The sequence below is a fragment of the Schistocerca gregaria genome, chromosome X, assembly GCF_023897955.1.
Source record: "Schistocerca gregaria isolate iqSchGreg1 chromosome X, iqSchGreg1.2, whole genome shotgun sequence".
Taxonomy (NCBI): domain Eukaryota; kingdom Metazoa; phylum Arthropoda; class Insecta; order Orthoptera; family Acrididae; genus Schistocerca; species Schistocerca gregaria.
In genome coordinates, this window is record NC_064931.1 from 219,488,720 (window position 1) to 219,507,497 (window position 18,778).

Genomic DNA, 18,778 nt, shown 5'->3' on the forward strand with positions numbered 1-18,778 from the left:
CAAAGGGAACGTCATCCAGGAGGTGGTTAAGGTCAAGATGTACAGGTGTGACGTAAAAATATACATCTCACAGCCATCCTTCAGATGTTTACCTGTTGGGCCTATTTCATCCAACTGCGTTATGTTCCCTGAATTGGCAGCTGTGGATGATCACTCTATGAAGGTAGTCCTTGTGAACATCCACCTTTGCGTGTCAACTGCACTTCCATTTTTACGAGTTTGCCCAGATTTCAAGTAAAAACGAAAGTTCCAGAAATACAAATCTATTGACCATATGTCCTGTACTGAGGCACGGAAGAAATACGGATGCCTACATCCTGTGGATATGATGATCAGTTATGCTAAAATCATGACCATCCCTCTCCCTCCCATCTATACCGTCCCCGAACCATATCTTCCACCACCCTCCTCGACCCATTTCATGATCCCTCTCGCCAGAAACCCCCAGACCAGAGACCCGACACCAAAGAGTGCTTGAAAGAGCCACAACCTGTTGGTCCAAGGACTGTTCGCTATTCATATGCCCCCTTGCTCAATGTAGATAGCTGCTTGAACAGACCTTGCCTACCAAAGCTTACAAAGGAAAAGAAGAATAAGGATCAGGACAGGAGTCCACCGGTGTCCCTGGAGGTGCCAGATCCCCCCATGATGTCAGATTCTGAGATGATGATTGTGTATAAAGTTCCGTCCCCACTGGTGGCAGGCAGTGGGCAGTGATCCTGCAGCTTGACTGGCCCTCCTGGCTTCTTTGTGCTTAACCTGACCACTAGTCACATGGTTATTCACTGGAATTATAGTGCTTACTTCTGTCATCTCCCAGAACTGCAACACCTTATTTCCTCTGCTTCTGCAGTTTGCATTGCTCTCTTAAGAAATGCATTTCACTTTTGACCATTTTCCAGTGCTCTGTGTCCACAACTCGTGGTCTAGTGGCTAGCGTTTCTGCCTCTGGATGCTGGGATCCCAGGTTTGGTTCCTGGCTGGGAACTGGGTATTTCTGTTGTCATCATCATCATCATTCGTGACAGTGGCTAAATTGGACTATAAAAATTGGGACTTTGTATGGGCACTGATGACTGTGCAGTTGAGAGCCCCACAAACCAATCATTGTCATCATCCTCAAAGGCTGTGCAGTTACTGTATATTCAGCTGGTTCAAAAATGGTTCAAATAGCTCTGAGCAGTATGGGACTTAACATCTGAGATCATCAGTCCCCTAGAACCTAGAACTACTTAAACCTAACTAACCTCAGGACATCACACACATCCATGCCCGAGGCAGGATTCGAACCTGCGACCATAGCAGTCACATGGTTCCGGACTGAAGTGCCTAGAACCGCTTGGTCACCACGGCCAGCTATTCTGCCAGAACTGTGCTGGTTCCGTGAGGGCATATGGAGATGTCTGTACTTTGGTTCACATAGATGTCATCAGTGAATGGATTCACATTCATGTGTCATTGGAGGCATTACCATTTGCAACATTTACCTACCTTTAGGCAGGTCACTTACTTATGTTGAATTGACCACATTAATCCAACAAATTTCCCCATTTTCTCCTGTTGGGGACTTCAGTGGACATCACCCCCTGTGGGGAAGTACCACTTCATCTAGTAGGGGCTTTTTAATTGACCAGCTTCTCACAGACCATGATCTGTGCTTCCTCAATGATGGTTCTCCTACCCACTTCAGTGCCACCCCTGGCATCTATTCAGTTGTCAATCTAATGATCTCTTCCCCTAATATTGTGGCTTTGCAACACTGATCTCTACATGATGAGTTCTGTGCCATTGACCACTTTCTGCTGATTGTATCATTTCCTTGCCATTGCCAGACAGCCAACAGGCCTGTGCATGTTTCTGCTGTAACCTCTGCCATCTCTGTCAGATTGTATTGACATGGTTGTTCAAGGCATCTCAGATGTGATCATCCACACCACTGGAACTGCTATTCCTCTTTCTACAGGTCCCCCCTACCATCAGCCATTGCTGTGGTGGACCAAAGGTACTGCAATAGCTATTCTCCTCCCTGGGGATGTACGCTGCCTCATCTGGGGTGTGAATGAAGCTTCTCAGTGTTATAATCCCTCAACGCTGTTCTGATTCGTGTCCTACAGAGTGGTCTTTGTTGTGATTCAGTGGTTCTTGCAGATCACCTTTTGACCCACTTTGCTGCAGCATCAACATCCTCTTACTATCCGGCTATGTTCCTACTACAGAAGTGACAGATCGAAGACATCCCATTACGTTTCACTCCCCACCAAGCAGAATCTTATAATGAACCTTTCACTGACTGGGAACTATTTCAGGTTCTTGCCTCATCTCACAACACAGCCGTAGGCCCTGATTGAAAGGGTGGTTACCCACAGATTATTCAGGTTTCTTGAATCTCAGGGCCTTTCGTCCACCTACCAGTGTGGTTTCGGGGAGGGACGATTCACAACCAACCATCTACTTAGGTTGGAAACAGCAATCTGACAGGCATTTTTCTAAATGCTGACACCTTGTCTCAGTCTTTTTTGACCTGCATAAAGCATAAGACACTGTTTGACATCATCACATTTTACTCAACCTCTATCACTGCCACATTTGAGGCCCCCTACCAAATTTTATTCATCATTTTTTATCCCACCGGTTATTTTGGATTGGAGTTGGCACTTCATTCAGCTCCTCACAGGTCCAAGACAGTGATGTTCCACAGGGCTTTGTGTTGAGTCACTCTTCTCGTCATTGCCATTAATTGATTAGTGAACTCTGTTGACTCGCTGGTCACCTCTGTGCTATATATTTACTGTTTTTACACTTTATACAGTTTCCATTTGGTATCCTCTGCTGAAAGCTAGCTCCAAGATGCCATCCGGCGGGCCTCTACATGGGATTTTTCCCATGGTTTCCAAGTCTCGCCTCCAAAAATGCAGGTCATGCATTTCTGCTGCAATACCATGGTCTGTCTGAACCCGGAACTTTACATTGGTACCTAGCACTTGGACATTGTGGCACAGTCCCATTTCTTGGGCCAACTTTTTGATAGAAAGCTGATCTGGTTGCCCCATACTTGTCACTTGAAGACTAGCTGCATGTAGAAGTTTAACACTCTCCACTTCCTTGCCGACACATCTTGGCTTGTGGATTTTGCTACTCTTATCTTTATTTACTGGACTCTGGTTTTGTACCCACTGGACTGTGGGTACCAGGTTTACGGCTCAGCAGCTCCTTCAGTTTTAAAACTGTTAGACCCCAGTCCACCACCATGATGGATGTCTTGCCACTAGTGCCATTCAGACTAGTCCTGTCGACAGTTTCCTTGCTGAAGGGGGATCTTCGTGCTTGAGATTTGGCAGCATGAGCTCTTGGTCTTGAACTTGATTGCCTTTCAACCATCCCTTGATCATTCCATGGATCCCATTCTCTTTACGTACGAGTGGTGTCGTCATCCTGATTCCTGCTCTTGCGTGGGATTACCAATTGGAATGCACCTCACTTCCCTCTGCCAAGATCTCCATCTCCTGTCCATCGACTGTGCTCCCTGTGTTTTCTCGTGCACTCTCCCTCATGGATTATGTCCGATCTCTTCTGAGATCCTAAAGTCTTCGTCACCTCCATGACCTTTTGGCATCTTTTAAACCCAGTTCTTCAAGAGTTTCAGGCTGCTACCATCTTTTACACCAAAGGCTCTAAAACTGTGAATGAGACAGTTTATGTTTTTACATCTCCTGCCAGTATGGAATGCCACTTGCTGTCAGGAACATATAGTGTTATGGCAGATCTGGTAGCCGTCAGCAGAGCCCTCCATTTTATTAAACTGGCCTCCCTTGAGTGTGTTTTAATATATACTGTCTCAATGTGCAATCTCCAGGCTGTTGACCAATGCTGTTCTTCCCACACTTTGGTCTCCGTTACTCATGACCTCCATCATGCTGCCTGCTCAGTTGTTTTTTTTCTGGGCTGTAAGTCCTGTGGGTATCCCAGGGAATGAACTCACCAACCATTTGGCTAGAGGAGCACTTATGTACTCACCACTCACTTACCTGACCCAAGGTGCGGATTTTTGGGTGCACGTGGGATCTCTGATCGCTTGGAAGTGGAATGACATTTGGTGAGCTACTGCCCCATCTAATAAACCCCATACAATGACCTTTGACTTCTCCCTTAAGGAATCCACAGTCTCTCCCAATTGGCCATATCAGCTTAACCTATGGCTGTTTTTCTTCTTCTTCATCATCTTCATCATCATCTTCTTCTTCTTCGTCTTCTTCTTCTTCTTCCGGTTATAATGAACCACACTCACTTTGTGGTTAGAGAACCTAACAGTAGTTCATATCTTGGTGGAAAGCCCCCTCCTTTTGGCCATCGACGCTCCGTATAGGCTTAAGGACTATTGCCACTAATATTGGAGGATGATTAATGCATGGTAGAATTGTTTCATGGTTTTCTCTGCATAAGTACTTTTTGTTCTCAGTTACAAGGTTTTTATTTACTTCTGGAGCAAGGACAGGGTGGTTGTGGTTGGGGTCTCTCTCACTGTATCCCCCCCTGCGGGTATGGAGGTTAGAATAGGTCTGAGGTGTTCCTGCATGTCTTAAGAGGCAACTAAAAGGAGTCTCAGACTTTTCAGCCCTATGAGTTCAGGTCCCATTCTATGGTTTGACCTGCCACTTTTAAAATTCTGCAGAAATGCGGGACATATGGGGAAGGATGGCTTAAGTGGTGCACTAGTTATCCATAGTGCCCTTACATTCGATCTCCTGAATCTCTTGTCATGGCTTTGCATCTCCATCTGCGATTCAACTATTTGGGTAAGGACACGTTTCAGGCTATGTCATCTTCTTCCATTGTCTCCTGTCCTCTTTTGCCCACATTACAATATTGGATTTCTCTGCATCCAATATCCAGCACAGTAGCCAGTCCATTGTGGTGGGGCCGTCATGTACCCATTTGGAGGTAGCCCCCCGACAACACAGGGATCGCACTGCTGATGCCTGAGTTATATACTCTCCATGTATGCCAAGGAATAGATGCCTGTCTTCTGGGGCATCAGGACTCCCGGCAACGGCCATTGTACCAGTTGGCCTTTGCTATGACTGGGTGGCGCCCGTGGGAAGAGCCCCTGACCAGAGTGGGTGGCATCAGAGCGTATGACCTGCAATGAAGCAGACTAAGTCATCTCTTGCTGGTGACTGTACAGCACCACCAGTCTCTAAGAAGGTCAAGATCAAATACAATGCCAACAGGTATGACCCTAAATCGTATCCCCCCCTCGCTACACCATGGGATGAATGCAGGGCTACAGAACGGAGAGAGCCATATTCGCCTCGGTTATTAGTCTGTAGCAGAACTGATGGAGTCTCCTTTCTACCTGTGAACCCACAATTTCTCATTGAACAGCTTGAGGATAAGTTTGGAGAAGTGACAGCACTGTTCAAGATGTGAAATGGAGCAGTCTTGATTCAGACAGCATCCCCAGCCCAATCCCAAGCGTTACTCACCTGTGACAAGCTGGTTGCTATTCCTGTTTCTGTCTTTCCCCATAAAAGCCTCAACCGTGGTCCAGGGGATCATTTTCCAGAGCGATCTCCTCTTGCAGTCTGATGACGAGCTCCATGCCAATTTAGAATAGGGGTGTTCATTTCGTCTGGTGCTTTTACAGGGGACCCAAAGACAACAGGGTTGCTACCAGTGCCTTCATCTTGGCCTTTGAGGGTGATTCATTGCCTGAAAAGGTCAAGATGATGGTGTACCACTGTGAGATTAAACCATACATCCCTCCCCCTATGCAGTGCTTTAAGTGCTGGAAGTTCAGGCACATGTCTTCCTGCTGCACTTCCAGTGCGGCATGTCGAAACTGCGGATGTCCCCTGCACCCAGATACTCCATGTGCGCCTCTTCCCACTTGCATCAACTGTGGAGAGCACCACTCGCCCTGCTCGCCAGACTGCCCAGTACTCCAAAAGGAGTGGAAAATCATGGAGTACAAGACCCTGGACCAGTTGACTTACACAAAGGGTAAACATGAATTTGAAAGATTACACCCCATTCAGTTCACATCGACATATGCTGCAGCTACGTCGCCATTGTCGTCCCAAGTGCCAGTGGTTTCTCACTCTGTGCCACAAACAGTGGGCCCTCTGGGCCATCAGAATACATCCACTCCCTTGGTGGTAGGGGGAAAATCTTTCTCTGTTGCTCCCAAAGCACCTACTTCGGGAGCAGGGACCCCCAAAATGCGGGGGACATCGGTCCCCTCCCCCCTTCCAGAGAAGAAACAGCCTCCTCCGACTCTTCTAATGTGTAAGGGGTCCCTTGGGGGCCTCTCTCCCAAGGTCCCCACTAATGCCACGGCGGACACTCGCCAGTGGCTCAAGGAGCCAAAAGTTGCTGGACGAAGAGCTTCTTGGTCTTCCTCTGTGCCTGAAACTACTTCAGAGAAATCTTCCCTGAAGCCCCTAAAGATAAGTGAGAGAGCAAGCAAAATAAGTAGTAGTCTGCTAAGAAACAGGGCCCTCTGGCGGCCCCAACACTACCACTCCCTGTCAATTCTGCATCTGAGGATGTGGTGGAGATCTTAGCATCCCCTGTGGACCTGGATCCCACTGATGCCTCATCACCGTAGAAATGGCTACAAATAATCAGTCGGTGGCAGCAGGTGACTCTGAGGCATAACCTGCCTCCTTTCGCACTTCATGCCTTCCCAGCCTCACAGTAACACATCATCCTTCAGTGGAACTGCGGTGGTTTTTTCCACCACCTTGCTGAGCTACGGCAACTCTAAAGCTTTACACCTGCTTCCTGCATTACCCTTCAGAAAACCTGGTTCCTGGAAGTGCAGACCCTTGCCCTCTGTGGCTATAGGGGATACTACAAGAACTGTAGTGACTATAAGAGGTGGTCAGGTGGAATATGTGTCTATATCCTGAACTCAGTATGTAGTGAACCTGTGCCCGTCAAACACCTATTGAAGCTTTGGTTGTCAGGATAAGGACGACACAGGAAATAACTGTGTGCAACATATGTCTTACTCCAGATAGTGCAGTACCCCTGAATGCATTGGCTGCACTTATTGATCAACTCCCTAAACCTTTCCTACTTTTGGGAGATTTTAACATTCATAACCCCTTGTGGTGGCACCATGCTTACTGGCTGAGGCAGAGATGTTGAAAATTTACTGTCACAACTCGACCTCTACCCGTTAAATACAGTTGCTCCACCACATTTCAGTGTGGCACATGGCACACATTCGGCCATTGATCTCTTGGTTTGCAGTTCTGGCCTTCTCCCATCTATCCAGTGCAGAGCGCATGACGACCTGTGTGGTAGTGACCACTTCCCCATCTTCCTGTCACTGCCCTGGTGTCAGGCTCACGGTCACTTGCCTAGGTGTGCTTTAAACAAGGCAGACTGGGATGCTTTCACCTCTGCTGTCACCGTTGAATCTCCCCTACATGGTAACATTGATGTGGCGGTTGAGCATGTAACTACAAAGATCATTTCTGCGGCAAAAAACACGATCCCTCATTCTTCAGGGTGCCCCCAGTGAAAGACAGTCCCTTGGTGGTCGCCAGAAGTCGCTGAGGCAATTAAGGAGCATCGGCGAGCTCTACAGCGACATAATCGGCACCCTTCCCTAGAGCACCTCATAGCCCTTAAATGGCTCTGTTCCCATGTGCACCAACTTATCAAAGATGGAAACAGGAGTGTGTGGAGAGATACGCCTCGACTATTAGGTGCCATATGTCACCTTACCAAGTCTGGGCAAAGATCAAATGAGTTTTTGGGCACCAGATCCCAACAGGTGTTCCCGGTGTTAACGTAAATTGCATGTTATCTACCAATGTAAACATGATTGCCAAGCACTTTGCTGAGCACTATGCTAGCGTCTCTGCATTGGAGAGTTACCTGCCAGCCTTTCTCACTCTCAAACGGTGGATGGAAAGGAAATTTTCACTGTTCAATACACACTACAGTGAATCCTATAACGCCCCATTTACAGAGTGGGAGCTCCTCAGTGCACTTGCACATTGCCCCGACACAGCTCCTGGGTCAAATCGGATCCACAGTCGGATGACTAAACATCTCTAGTCTGACTACAAGCGATATCTCCTCATGATCTTCAGCTGGATCTGATGTGATGGCGCCTTTCCATCACACTGGCAGGGGGCACCATCATACCAGGGCTGAAACCCAGCAAAAATCGGCTTGATGTGGGTAGCTATTGGCCCATCACCCTCACCAATGTTCTTTGTAAGCTGCTGGAAAGTATGGTGTGTCGGCGGTTGGGTTGGGTGCTGCAGTCACGCGACTTACTGGCTCCGTGCCAGGGCAGTTTCCGCCTGGGTCACTCTACTACTGATAATCTTGTGTCCCTCGAGTCTGTCATCCGAACAACCTTTTCCAGGCGCCAACACGTTGTTACTGTCTTTTTTGATTTACAAAAAGTGTATGACACCACCTGGCAACATCAAATCCTTGGCACATTATACGAGTGGGGTCTCCGAGGCCCGTTCCTGATTTTTATCCAGAATTACGTGTTGCTTTGTACTTTCCATTTCCAAGTTGGCGCCTCCCATAGATCCCCCCCCCCCCCCCCCCCCCCAATATCCAGGAGAATGCAGTCCCGCAATCTATGTATTGAGTGTATCTCTATTTTTAGTGGCCATTAATGGTCTATCAGCAGCTGTAGAGCTGGCTGTCTCACCCTCTCTCTATGCAGACGACTTTAGCATTTCGAACTGCTCCACCAGTACTGGTGTTGCTGAGCGACGCCTACAGGGAGCCATCCACAAGTCACAGTCATGGGTTATAGCCCACGGTTTTCAGTTTTCGGCCGCAAAGTCATGTGTTATGCACTTTTGTCGGTCTCATACCGTTCATCCAGAACCAGAACTTTGAACTTTACCTTACTGACAATCCCCACACTGTAGTGGAGACACATCGAGTTTTAGGACCGGTTTTTGACACTCGATTGACTTGGCTTCCTCACATTCGCCAGCTTAAGCAGAAGTGCTGGCAGCACCTCAATGCCCTCCACTTCCTGAGCAACAGCAACTGGGATGCAGATCGCTCTGCACTGCTGTAGCTCTAGAGAGTGCTTGTTCAATCTCACCTTGACTATGGGAGTCTGGTTTATGGTTTGGCGGCACCCTCAGCATTGAGTTTATTCAATCCAGTGCACCACAGTGGTGTTCGACTAGCGACGGGAGCTTTTAGGACGAGTCCGGTGACCAGCGTCATGGCAGAGGCTGGAGTCTTTCCATATTGCAGGTCAGGCATGCGCAACTGCTCACCAGTTACATTTCACATGTTCGTAGTTCTCCTGTGCATCCAAATTACCGTCTCCTTTTCCCACCCACAGCAGTTCATCTCCCTCATCGGCGGCCCAGGTCAGGGCTTACAATTGAAGTTCGTGTCCGATCCCTTCTATCTGAACTGGAGTCCTCTCTGTTTTGTGTTGTCAGCATGATTTGTTTTATTCTCACCCTTGTGGCATTGTTTTATTTGGAACAAGGGACTGATGACCTAGCAGTTTGGTCCCATCCCCCCTCTTTTAAACCAACAAAGCAACCAACCCACTGTATGCTAAGTCTGTGGGATACCTGACCCTACCTCCTTGACCAGACTACTTTTTCATCCCAATTTTACTCCATTTTAATGGCTTTTAGAGTTGGTTTACCTCCTTTCTGCTGCAACCAGTTTTCTGTTGTGGGTGTTACACATTCTTGGATAGTGGGCGCGCTTGACTGTAATGGATCAGGGGTGCAAAAATTGTGGGTGGGAAGTTACCCACCACATGCATATCCCTGGGGATACATATCTGCTGACTTCCCTGTCTCCTCCATCTTGCTTTTATTATCGACGGCACTCTTGCTTTTACTATTATGAATCTCCCGACTATATTGGAAAATGTTCACGATGGATGTCTCTACTTCCAATTGTAACACTCTTGGATCAAGAGAGTGATGATCTTGTTCTTTGGACACTTAACTCCCTTTCCCACAACCAACCAACCAGTTCCCCATAGCCTAGCTTCTCGTATTAAAGGTACAGACTGCTTCATTCACTGGCTCTCAGCAATCCCCTTTCTCTTACTACTTGGATCCCTACTCATCAGAGGTTGATGCCACCTCCCTATACAATAACATCCCCCATTCCTATGTTGTAGCTACTGTTGAACACTACCTCTTCCAACATTCTTTTGGCTCTGAATCCACTCGTCATTCAACATTCATTTAACTAATTACATTTTCGCACATAACTACTTCTCCTTTCAGGGTGGAGAGGATATACAAACAAATCTGCAGCATGGTCACATAGCATCCTCCTGTGCTGACCTGTTTCCGGGTCATCTAGAGGAAACTTTCCAACCTATCCAAAACCTCAAACCCCTTATCTTATCTAGTTCATGCTCATTGATGATATCCTCATAGCCTGGACCCATCATCAAACTGTGGCCAAGAGCAGAGTTGACTACCCAATATTGGAACACACTGCTGAGCATAGTATGGTCAGTTTCAAAGGTTGCTTCGCAGCCCAAGCCTTCTGGATCCTACCCCAAGACAATATTATCTAAACTACGTAGATGGGAGTTATCCTAATCCCCATTAGCCCCATGCCCACGACACAAATTCACACATCCTGCATCTACAACCTCTCCTCCTCTGCTGTTCTGCCAATCCCCTCCCAATCCATTCCTCCACGTCGTTGTCATTGTGTAGTGCAAGAACAGATTGATGCTGGTGTCCATGTCACATTATAATCCTGTGCACATGCTACTTGTCACAGCCTAGCCACCCTTCCCCAACCCTCCCTCCTGCTCTCCACTTCCTCTCCTTGCCCACTCCACCCGATTCATTTGAAAGCTAGCCAAGTTTTCAGTCTTTCTTATGCACCTATCAATGACTGAACATCTCTACTCCTTGGAGAGTTGTTACCAAACAATCTTGTTAAATTTTACCAGAACTTTGCTTATCCTAGTATACTTGCTGAGATGCCTTGGATCTGTTTCATAAGCAGTGTGTCAACTTGGAACACCAGGTCAATCTGTATACCAAAAGCTTAGTCTGGGGCAGCCTGTAACTTCAGCAGTGCATCAGTGTTTATGTGCTGATTAATTGGTTGATAGTACAGCTTTTAATGACAGTTTATGAGCATTTATATCCATTCCTGCTGTTGAATATTTGACTTTATGATGTGTCACATAGCCACTTAGCCACTGAATCAGTAACAATTTGGAATTTGAAGCCACAAAGGTATTGGTAAAATTTCTTCAAGGCATAGATGACAGTGCTTTCCTTTCAGTCTGCAAGTAATTGCCTCAAATTGTATTTTGCATCATTAATGCAGTGGACATTCAGACCAACCCGTCTCCTTGTGGGAACGAACCGAGCTGATTCCAGTGTGCAATTAGCTAATGGGAATTACCAAAGGCCCAACATGAGTCAGAAATTTGTTATCACAGTTGTCATTTAAATTCTTGGTATCCTTTCTGCATTTGGTAGAACATGCACAGCATCTCATTTAGCCACAGATCATTGCATTCTTACTGTGCTTAATATCTCTCTCTATTATGCCAGACGTAAGGTTGCAAGGCATTGGAAGATTTTTCTTAATAGCCTAGAGCAGGGTATCCATTGATTGTAAACATTTTTTTCTAACTTATGACTAAATCAAGTGACCTTTATTCAGTTTCCATTCCAATCCATTTACCCATGATGCATAAAATTATGATGTAAGGTGAAACATTTGTTGTTAATTTCAGAAACCATATGTACATCTAGCAAGTTTACATATCTAAGAACTTACTATGGGTTGTGTTAGAAATGACAATGAGTATTTGCCTTATGTGGCCTAGAACAGCCAAGATTTGAAGCAAACAGTTTACAAAACTGCTGATAAAGTAAGATGAAATTGTTGCATGAGACAGTTTTCCATGTTATATGTGTCCCATTACACAGAAAAATCTGAGAGCTTCTAGTATGTGTACACTAAAAATATTTTCCACCATCTGCTGTTTCATCACTCATTAATGTGAGAGGGAACTTACCTGCTCCGTACTCTTCTTTGATTATAACTAGGCCCTTGACCTAGAGATGTTGTGCACCTTAACTCTTCAGGAGTATGTAGCATTGATGTAAATTTGTACACTTTTCCATATATGAAACTCAATTTTTTCGTGCCTTGATACATAATGTTAGGCAGAAAGTGTTGTCTTGTAGTTTAAATTGTGATACATGATGGGGTGTTCCTTTGAGCGATTGCTTTGACATGATGGTTGAATTTTAGTGCGTTCTACTATTCGGTGTAAAATTTAATTTCATACATCTTTGTTATTGCCAGAAAGTCTTCAAGTATAAGTTTTAGGTCATCTTTGTGCAGCATTATATCTGGCTGGCAGTGGGTGCTAAATGATCTTGTCCCTAATGATTGAGTCTTTGTGTGACCTGCCACAGCCTGATTATACACAGATGAATTTACAATTTGTGATGTGGCCTTGTAACTCTATGTTGTACAAGATGTTGGATTGGTGAGAGCTTTTCATAGCTTGCAGGAAAGTGTCACGTACAGCTGTAACAAGGACATAGTGCTCGGGCAATTGAGAGGCATTTGATATTAATCAAGCATATTCTACATCTACATCTATATTCTGCAAACCACTGTGAGGTCCATTCCATTAATGTTACATTATTAATGAAATAATTTATGCTGCAGTTTACACAATTAAGAGACCCAGTAGTGTAAGAAAAAGGTCCCATTACCACTGTTCATCCACATCTTGAGATGTGAGGAACTATAGTTCAGGGTGCTATCATTATATTTGGCAGCTATCCTTTGTTGGCTTGAATTTACTCAACTCCAGGGGACAGTGTATGTTTGACTGTGCTGAATTATGACTAGTTTTTGAACAGTTTGTACTATTGCCAGACCTGTTGCTCCAAATGGTGAATAAGAAAGATAGTAAAATGATGCACAGTCCCTTCCATTCCTGTCCTGTAAACTTGTCTCTAATGTTGTACCAAGGCTCAACTGGATGTTAATATATTACTGACTTTTTACTGGGTACTGACAAACACTTCATATAAAATTAACAGAAAAATTGTTTCTGGTTAACATTACAAAATATAATTGGGACAACTGAAATGTGATTGTCTTAGTATACGGTTATGCTTGGTGAGTCCCTAACAGAATACGTGTACCTTAGGGAAATTGGAATGGAAATTGACAGTGAAAAGTGTTGATTCTGGAGACAGTCTCCTTGGTGCACAAGAATCAGATTTTGTCACTTTCTGGGTCAGCAACTGATGTAGGGGAAGTTTTGGGTATATGAATGCATGAGTCACTAATTCAGCCACATACTCAGTCCATTTGCTTGATTCAGGAAATGTGTCATGTTGGAGAAACATAAAGGGTACAGGGGCTCCATTCAGAAAATACAGCAACAAATGTCCAGTTGTAAGTGATTTCAGTTCAGGGATGACTTTAAATTATTAAGAGATCACTCTTTAATAGGTACACATCACCTTCAAGATGGACTATGTGTCAAGTATGTCGATTGCTGTTTCACTTCAACATCTGGTAGTGGACATCATCAGTGGCAACTGCTGTGTCATATAAGGCTTGTTCAGGGCTGTAGAACTTCATGGATTGACATATATTTCCATAATTTCTTTTGGGACCACAACGTTTTTAAATTATTAACTAAAGAAACCACTAGTGTGATGTACTGTATGGCAGCACCAGTATGACCCAATACTGAGGGCTTCATATAGCACTGTGAGCTGCAGTTCAGAAACGTATATTAAACTGTATTAGAGCACTAATCATTCCTGAGTTTACATTTGTAATTGAAAGGTTTGGTGCAAAAAAGAGGCAGCTCCACTTTTTGCCTCTATTGAGTTGAACATAAAAAAAGAGCCACTTCATTTGGTGGAAGAAGGAGGCAGCTCCACGTTTTGCCTCTATTGAGTTGAACATAAAAAAAAAGCCACTTCATTTGGTGGAAGAAGGAGGCAGCTCCACCTGCTGGTTCCAGAGAAATCCAACAGATGGAGCTGCCTGTACTCAGAGTCTGCGTGAAAATGGAGGCAGCTCTGGGAGCTGCCTTGTTCTTCTCCCAAAAGATAGTAGGAAGGAGGTTATGTTACATAGCATTCAGCAGACCGGTGTAAACATTGCATATTCTCTGTGAGGGCTATTTTTTATCAGGTTTAGGCTCCGTTTTCTGACTTCATCGTCTTTTGATTTCACGGTTTCTGTCAGTATGAGTGAATCAGAAGAAGAGCGACTGTTTAATTGTGACTCTTCAGAAAACTATGAGCCAGGAGAAGATGATACACTTAATGATTCAGAAGAAGATTCAAGAAACAGACACGCAGTTGTTGGACTATTGGAGAGGAAAAAAGGACCGCACAAAGAACAATGGGAATGGAACATAAGAAAACAGCGGAAGGTTGATGGAAAGCAGCACAAGAGTAAGTGTGTGTGTGTGTGTGTGTGTGTGTGTGTGTGTGTGTGTGTGTGTGTGTGTGTGTGTGTGTGAGTGAGTGAGTGAGTGAGTGAGAGAGAGAGAGAGAGAGAGAGAGAGAGAGAGAGAGAGAGAGAGAGAGTGGGGGGGGGGGGGGGGGGGAAGCCTCGCCGTACTACAGACAATGATTGCAGTTGCAAATACAAGTGTTTTACTGTATTCAACATTGAAGAAAGACATCATATTATTAATTCTTTTAATGGCCTAACAACTAAGCATACCTAAGATGTGTATTTGGCTGGTTGCATTAAAGGTTTACCTGTTAAAAGAAATAGGCCAAAAAGTGGAACAGGAAAGCCCAAGGTGTTTGCAAATGTTTACACTGTTTGAATCGGTGAGAGTAATGCAAGAGTCTGTAAAAAAGCGTTTGCATCACTGCATGGTGTGTCCAGAAACTGAGTGGAAAACATTGCAAAGCAACTTTCTTTTGACAGAGCTATCACACCAAAACCAGATGGTAGGTGACAGCAAGAAAATTTCAGATGAAACTGTGCAAAAGGTTCATTGACACATTGACAGTTTTCCTAGGCGAGAATCACCTTACAGTTGACAAGGCAATGGCAATAGACAGTACTCGCCTGCCGACCTCACTATCAAAGAAATGCATCATTTGTAAACGGAGAAGCGCTCTGAATCTACAGTAGAATATGTTTTTTTCTTTCGATGCTTCAAGACACACAACAACATCAGATTTGGGCACCCAAGATTGGACGTGTGTCAAAAGTGTGACAACATACAAAAGGAACTCAGTGCCCCTTCTATCTCAGATGAGATACATAAGGAGATCCAGGATGCCAAGCTGCTTCATCAGAGTCAGGCACATTCATTTAATCAAGATATTAAAGACAAGATGGCACTTGCACAACGTAATAATGACACCGAGATGTTGTGCTTCGACTACCAACAAAATATGCCCCTCCCCAAACTTCCTTCTGGGTACACATTTTATAAATGCCAGTTGTGGGTCTATAACTTCACAATTTCATCTGGTAAGACCTAAAAACATCATTTTTATCTCTATGATAAAACCATCAGAAAAGAGATGCCCAATGAGCCAATAAGTTATATACATCACTACATCAACCACGTTAAAACAGATGATATCAAAATACTTTACCTATTTTCTGATAACTGTATTTCAAAAATAAAAATTATTCATTAATGCAGTACCTGTTTTACCTTGTGCAGAGTGGCTGCTTTACAAAGATTGTTCATCGATTCCCAGAACTGGGCCACAGCTTTATGTCATACAACAGAGTGTTTGGTAATATAGAAAAGTTTTTGAGGAAGGTGGAAAGACTTTTTCTTCCAGAGGACTATGCTCACATTATCAGAAGACACAGTCCCAAATTTCATGTCACTGAAGTGCTCCAGGGATTTATTTTCAACTTTGTTGACAAGTTGAACTTTTGTTTAAAGAACCCTTACGTATCATTATCGAACAACAAAAGAGGAAAATATTTAATCACTAAGTACAAAATATTCCTCTATGAACAGTCATACACCAGTAAAGAGATCATTCAATGCAGTGTGACTGTAGGGATGACTGTCTTCGATAATGTGCAAATTTGCAACCAAAGATCTGCGAATCTCATAACAATGGACCACATTCATCAAGCTTATGATTGTGTCCTACTGTTTAAAGACTGAAAGTTTAAAGATGTCAAAGAGCTGGCCAGAAAGTATGTTGGGCAAAACAAATTGTGATTTTATGACCAGTTGACATCAGATTCTTCAAACGACCGTGATGAGACTGAGGGAGAGCTAGAAGACTGAAGAAGAACTGTACATATTGATGTATTATGCCAGTAATGTTGTACTGTCTTTATTAATAAATGTTCTTTAAACTGAAATATGGTTAATTACAGAGAAAATGGTCCTACAAAGAGTTTTTCATTCCCTTTGGACCAAAACAGAGGCAGCTCCAAAATTCAAAACTCCATTGCACGTACCTGAGTGCATGTATTTTTGTGTATTCTGGTCAGTAGTATTAGATACCCCATAACCGAACACAAAGCTGACTATGTTTTGGTTTCAGTGAAAACCAAATTTTTATTTATTTATTTATTTTTTAAGTTGCCACAAACTGGAAAAAGTGGAGGTGCCTCCTTCTTGCACCAAATCTTCAATTGTGAAAAGTGTAAATTATGAAAATGTCTGTCATCTTAGCTCCCATGCCCAATTCCAATTTATGTTGATTTCATAATGCATGCACAGGTGTGTGTGTGTGTGTGTGTGTGTGTGTGTGTGTGTGTGTGTGTGTGTGTGTGTGTGGAGGGGGGGGGGGCTGAGGAGAGAGAAACGGTTGTTTTTTTAGTCTGTTAGCTAGTAAGAAGGACATTGTCCAGAAGTTTAGCAATGTTTTCAGTGTAGTTTATTTGCTTGTTGACTTCTCAAAGCCTCACTTCTACGGTGAGCACTTATCTTTACTCCTTTCGTTGTTTGTATTCCATCCAGGACTTTCCAATATTGCAGCCATGTTTTTGTGTGTCCAGATTTATACAAAGAAGTGAATTGCTGTGGGGGTCAGTGCTTCCCTTAGAAATCTGAACAGTGACTCATTTAGTCTCAGATACAAGGTGCTTGTGTTTGTAATACAGCAAAAGGCACATTAAAGCATTATTGCTAATATTACACTTCAAATAAAAAGCTTAAGTGTGGCATATCACTGAACACTGTGTATGACAAATGCCAGTTTTAATTTTGTGTGTGTCATTGCATGGAATCTATGTTTCCAGCAATTCTGAAGAGGGCACAGAAGAAATTATAACAGATGCTGATGCTGATACAGAAGGAGAGCTGCAGATAATTGCAGAGTGCTGGATAGAGCCACAGCATGGCGTTGTTATTAACAGCCCACCAGAAAGGTCTTACATGAATAATCTTCCCTATCACAAATTGGCAGATGCGGTAAGTACATGCCTCCATTTTACTAAGCAATTTATTAACTGATATTTTTCCTTCTTTTCAGACCTTTATAATGTGATATCCTTTATATTTCACTCTGTTTTGAAATTTGTAAACAGTTTCATATAATAAGTTATGAATAAGAAAGTATAGTGCAGACATCTTCAATGATTTGTTAAAATACATCTTACTGTACACAATGTATGTAAAAGTACTTAATTGCCATGTCAGTATTCACTCATCAGGGGCATCTGTGTCAGATGCCGTGGATGAAGGGCCGTATGCCTGAATACTGATCTGGCAATTAAATATTTTCACAACTAGCTCATAGTGTACAGCAAGATGTCTTTTCACAAGCTGTGAAACACCTAGCATATAATTTTTTAACATCTTGTTTAAGTTAGACTAGGTGAATAGATGCTACATCTACGTGGTTACTCTGCTATTCACAATAAAGTGCCTGGCAGAGTGTTCAGTGAAATTATCTAAACTGCAAAATACAATTAGGAAACTAGAAATCTTCAGACAGAACCACTGCACATTAAAGCATAGAATATAAATAACCCTCTACTGAGATTGGATTTCGAAAGAGAAATGCATAGGAAATTCATTACTAGAAGAAGACAATATTTGGAATTTTAGGCAGGACATAAGTAATTGTTTTAAGACAGAACTGGAATGGCACAGTGGAGGTTAGAATTAAAATCCCTAATGTACACTCCTGGAAATTGAAATAAGAACACCGTGAATTCATTGTCCCAGGAAGAGGAAACTTTATTGACACATTCCTGGGGTCAGATACATCACATGATCACACTGACAGAACCACAGGCACATAGACACAGGCAACAAAGCATGCACAATGTCGGCACTAGTACAGTGTATATCCACCTTTCGCAGCAATGCAGGCTGCTATTCTCCCATGGAGACGATCGTAGAGATGCTGGATGTAGTCCTGTGGAACGGCTTGCCATGCCATTTCCACCTGGCGCCTCAGTTGGACCAGCGTTCGTGCTGGACGTGCAGACTGCATGAGACGACGCTTCATCCAGTCCCAAACATGCTCAATGGGGGACAGATCCGGAGATCTTGCAGGCCAGGGTAGTTGACTTACACCTTCTAGAGCACGTTGGGTGGCACGGGATACATGCGGACGTGCATTGTCCTGTTGGAACAGCAAGTTCCCTTGCCAGTCTAGGAATGGTAGAACGATGGGTTCGATGACGGTTTGGATGTACCATGCACTATTCAGTGTCCCCTCGACGATCACCAGAGGTGTACGGCCAGTGTAGGAGATCGCTCCCCACACCATGATGCCGGGTGTTGACCCTGTGTGCCTCGGTCGTATGCAGTCCTGAT

At 44.0% G+C, this 18,778-nt stretch overlaps 1 protein-coding gene across 3 annotated transcripts in view; it reads left to right on the forward strand.

Annotated features, from left to right (window-relative positions):
• The window catches only part of LOC126297774 (KICSTOR complex protein SZT2-like), a 710,838-nt gene that overhangs the window by 184,392 nt on the left and 507,668 nt on the right, over nt 1-18,778 (forward strand). For all 3 annotated transcript variants that reach the window (XM_049988949.1, XM_049988951.1, XM_049988950.1), the window contains exon 19: nt 17,251-17,422. In XM_049988949.1, coding sequence (XP_049844906.1) covers nt 17,251-17,422 — 172 coding nt within the window. The remainder of the gene's footprint in view (nt 1-17,250; nt 17,423-18,778) is intronic.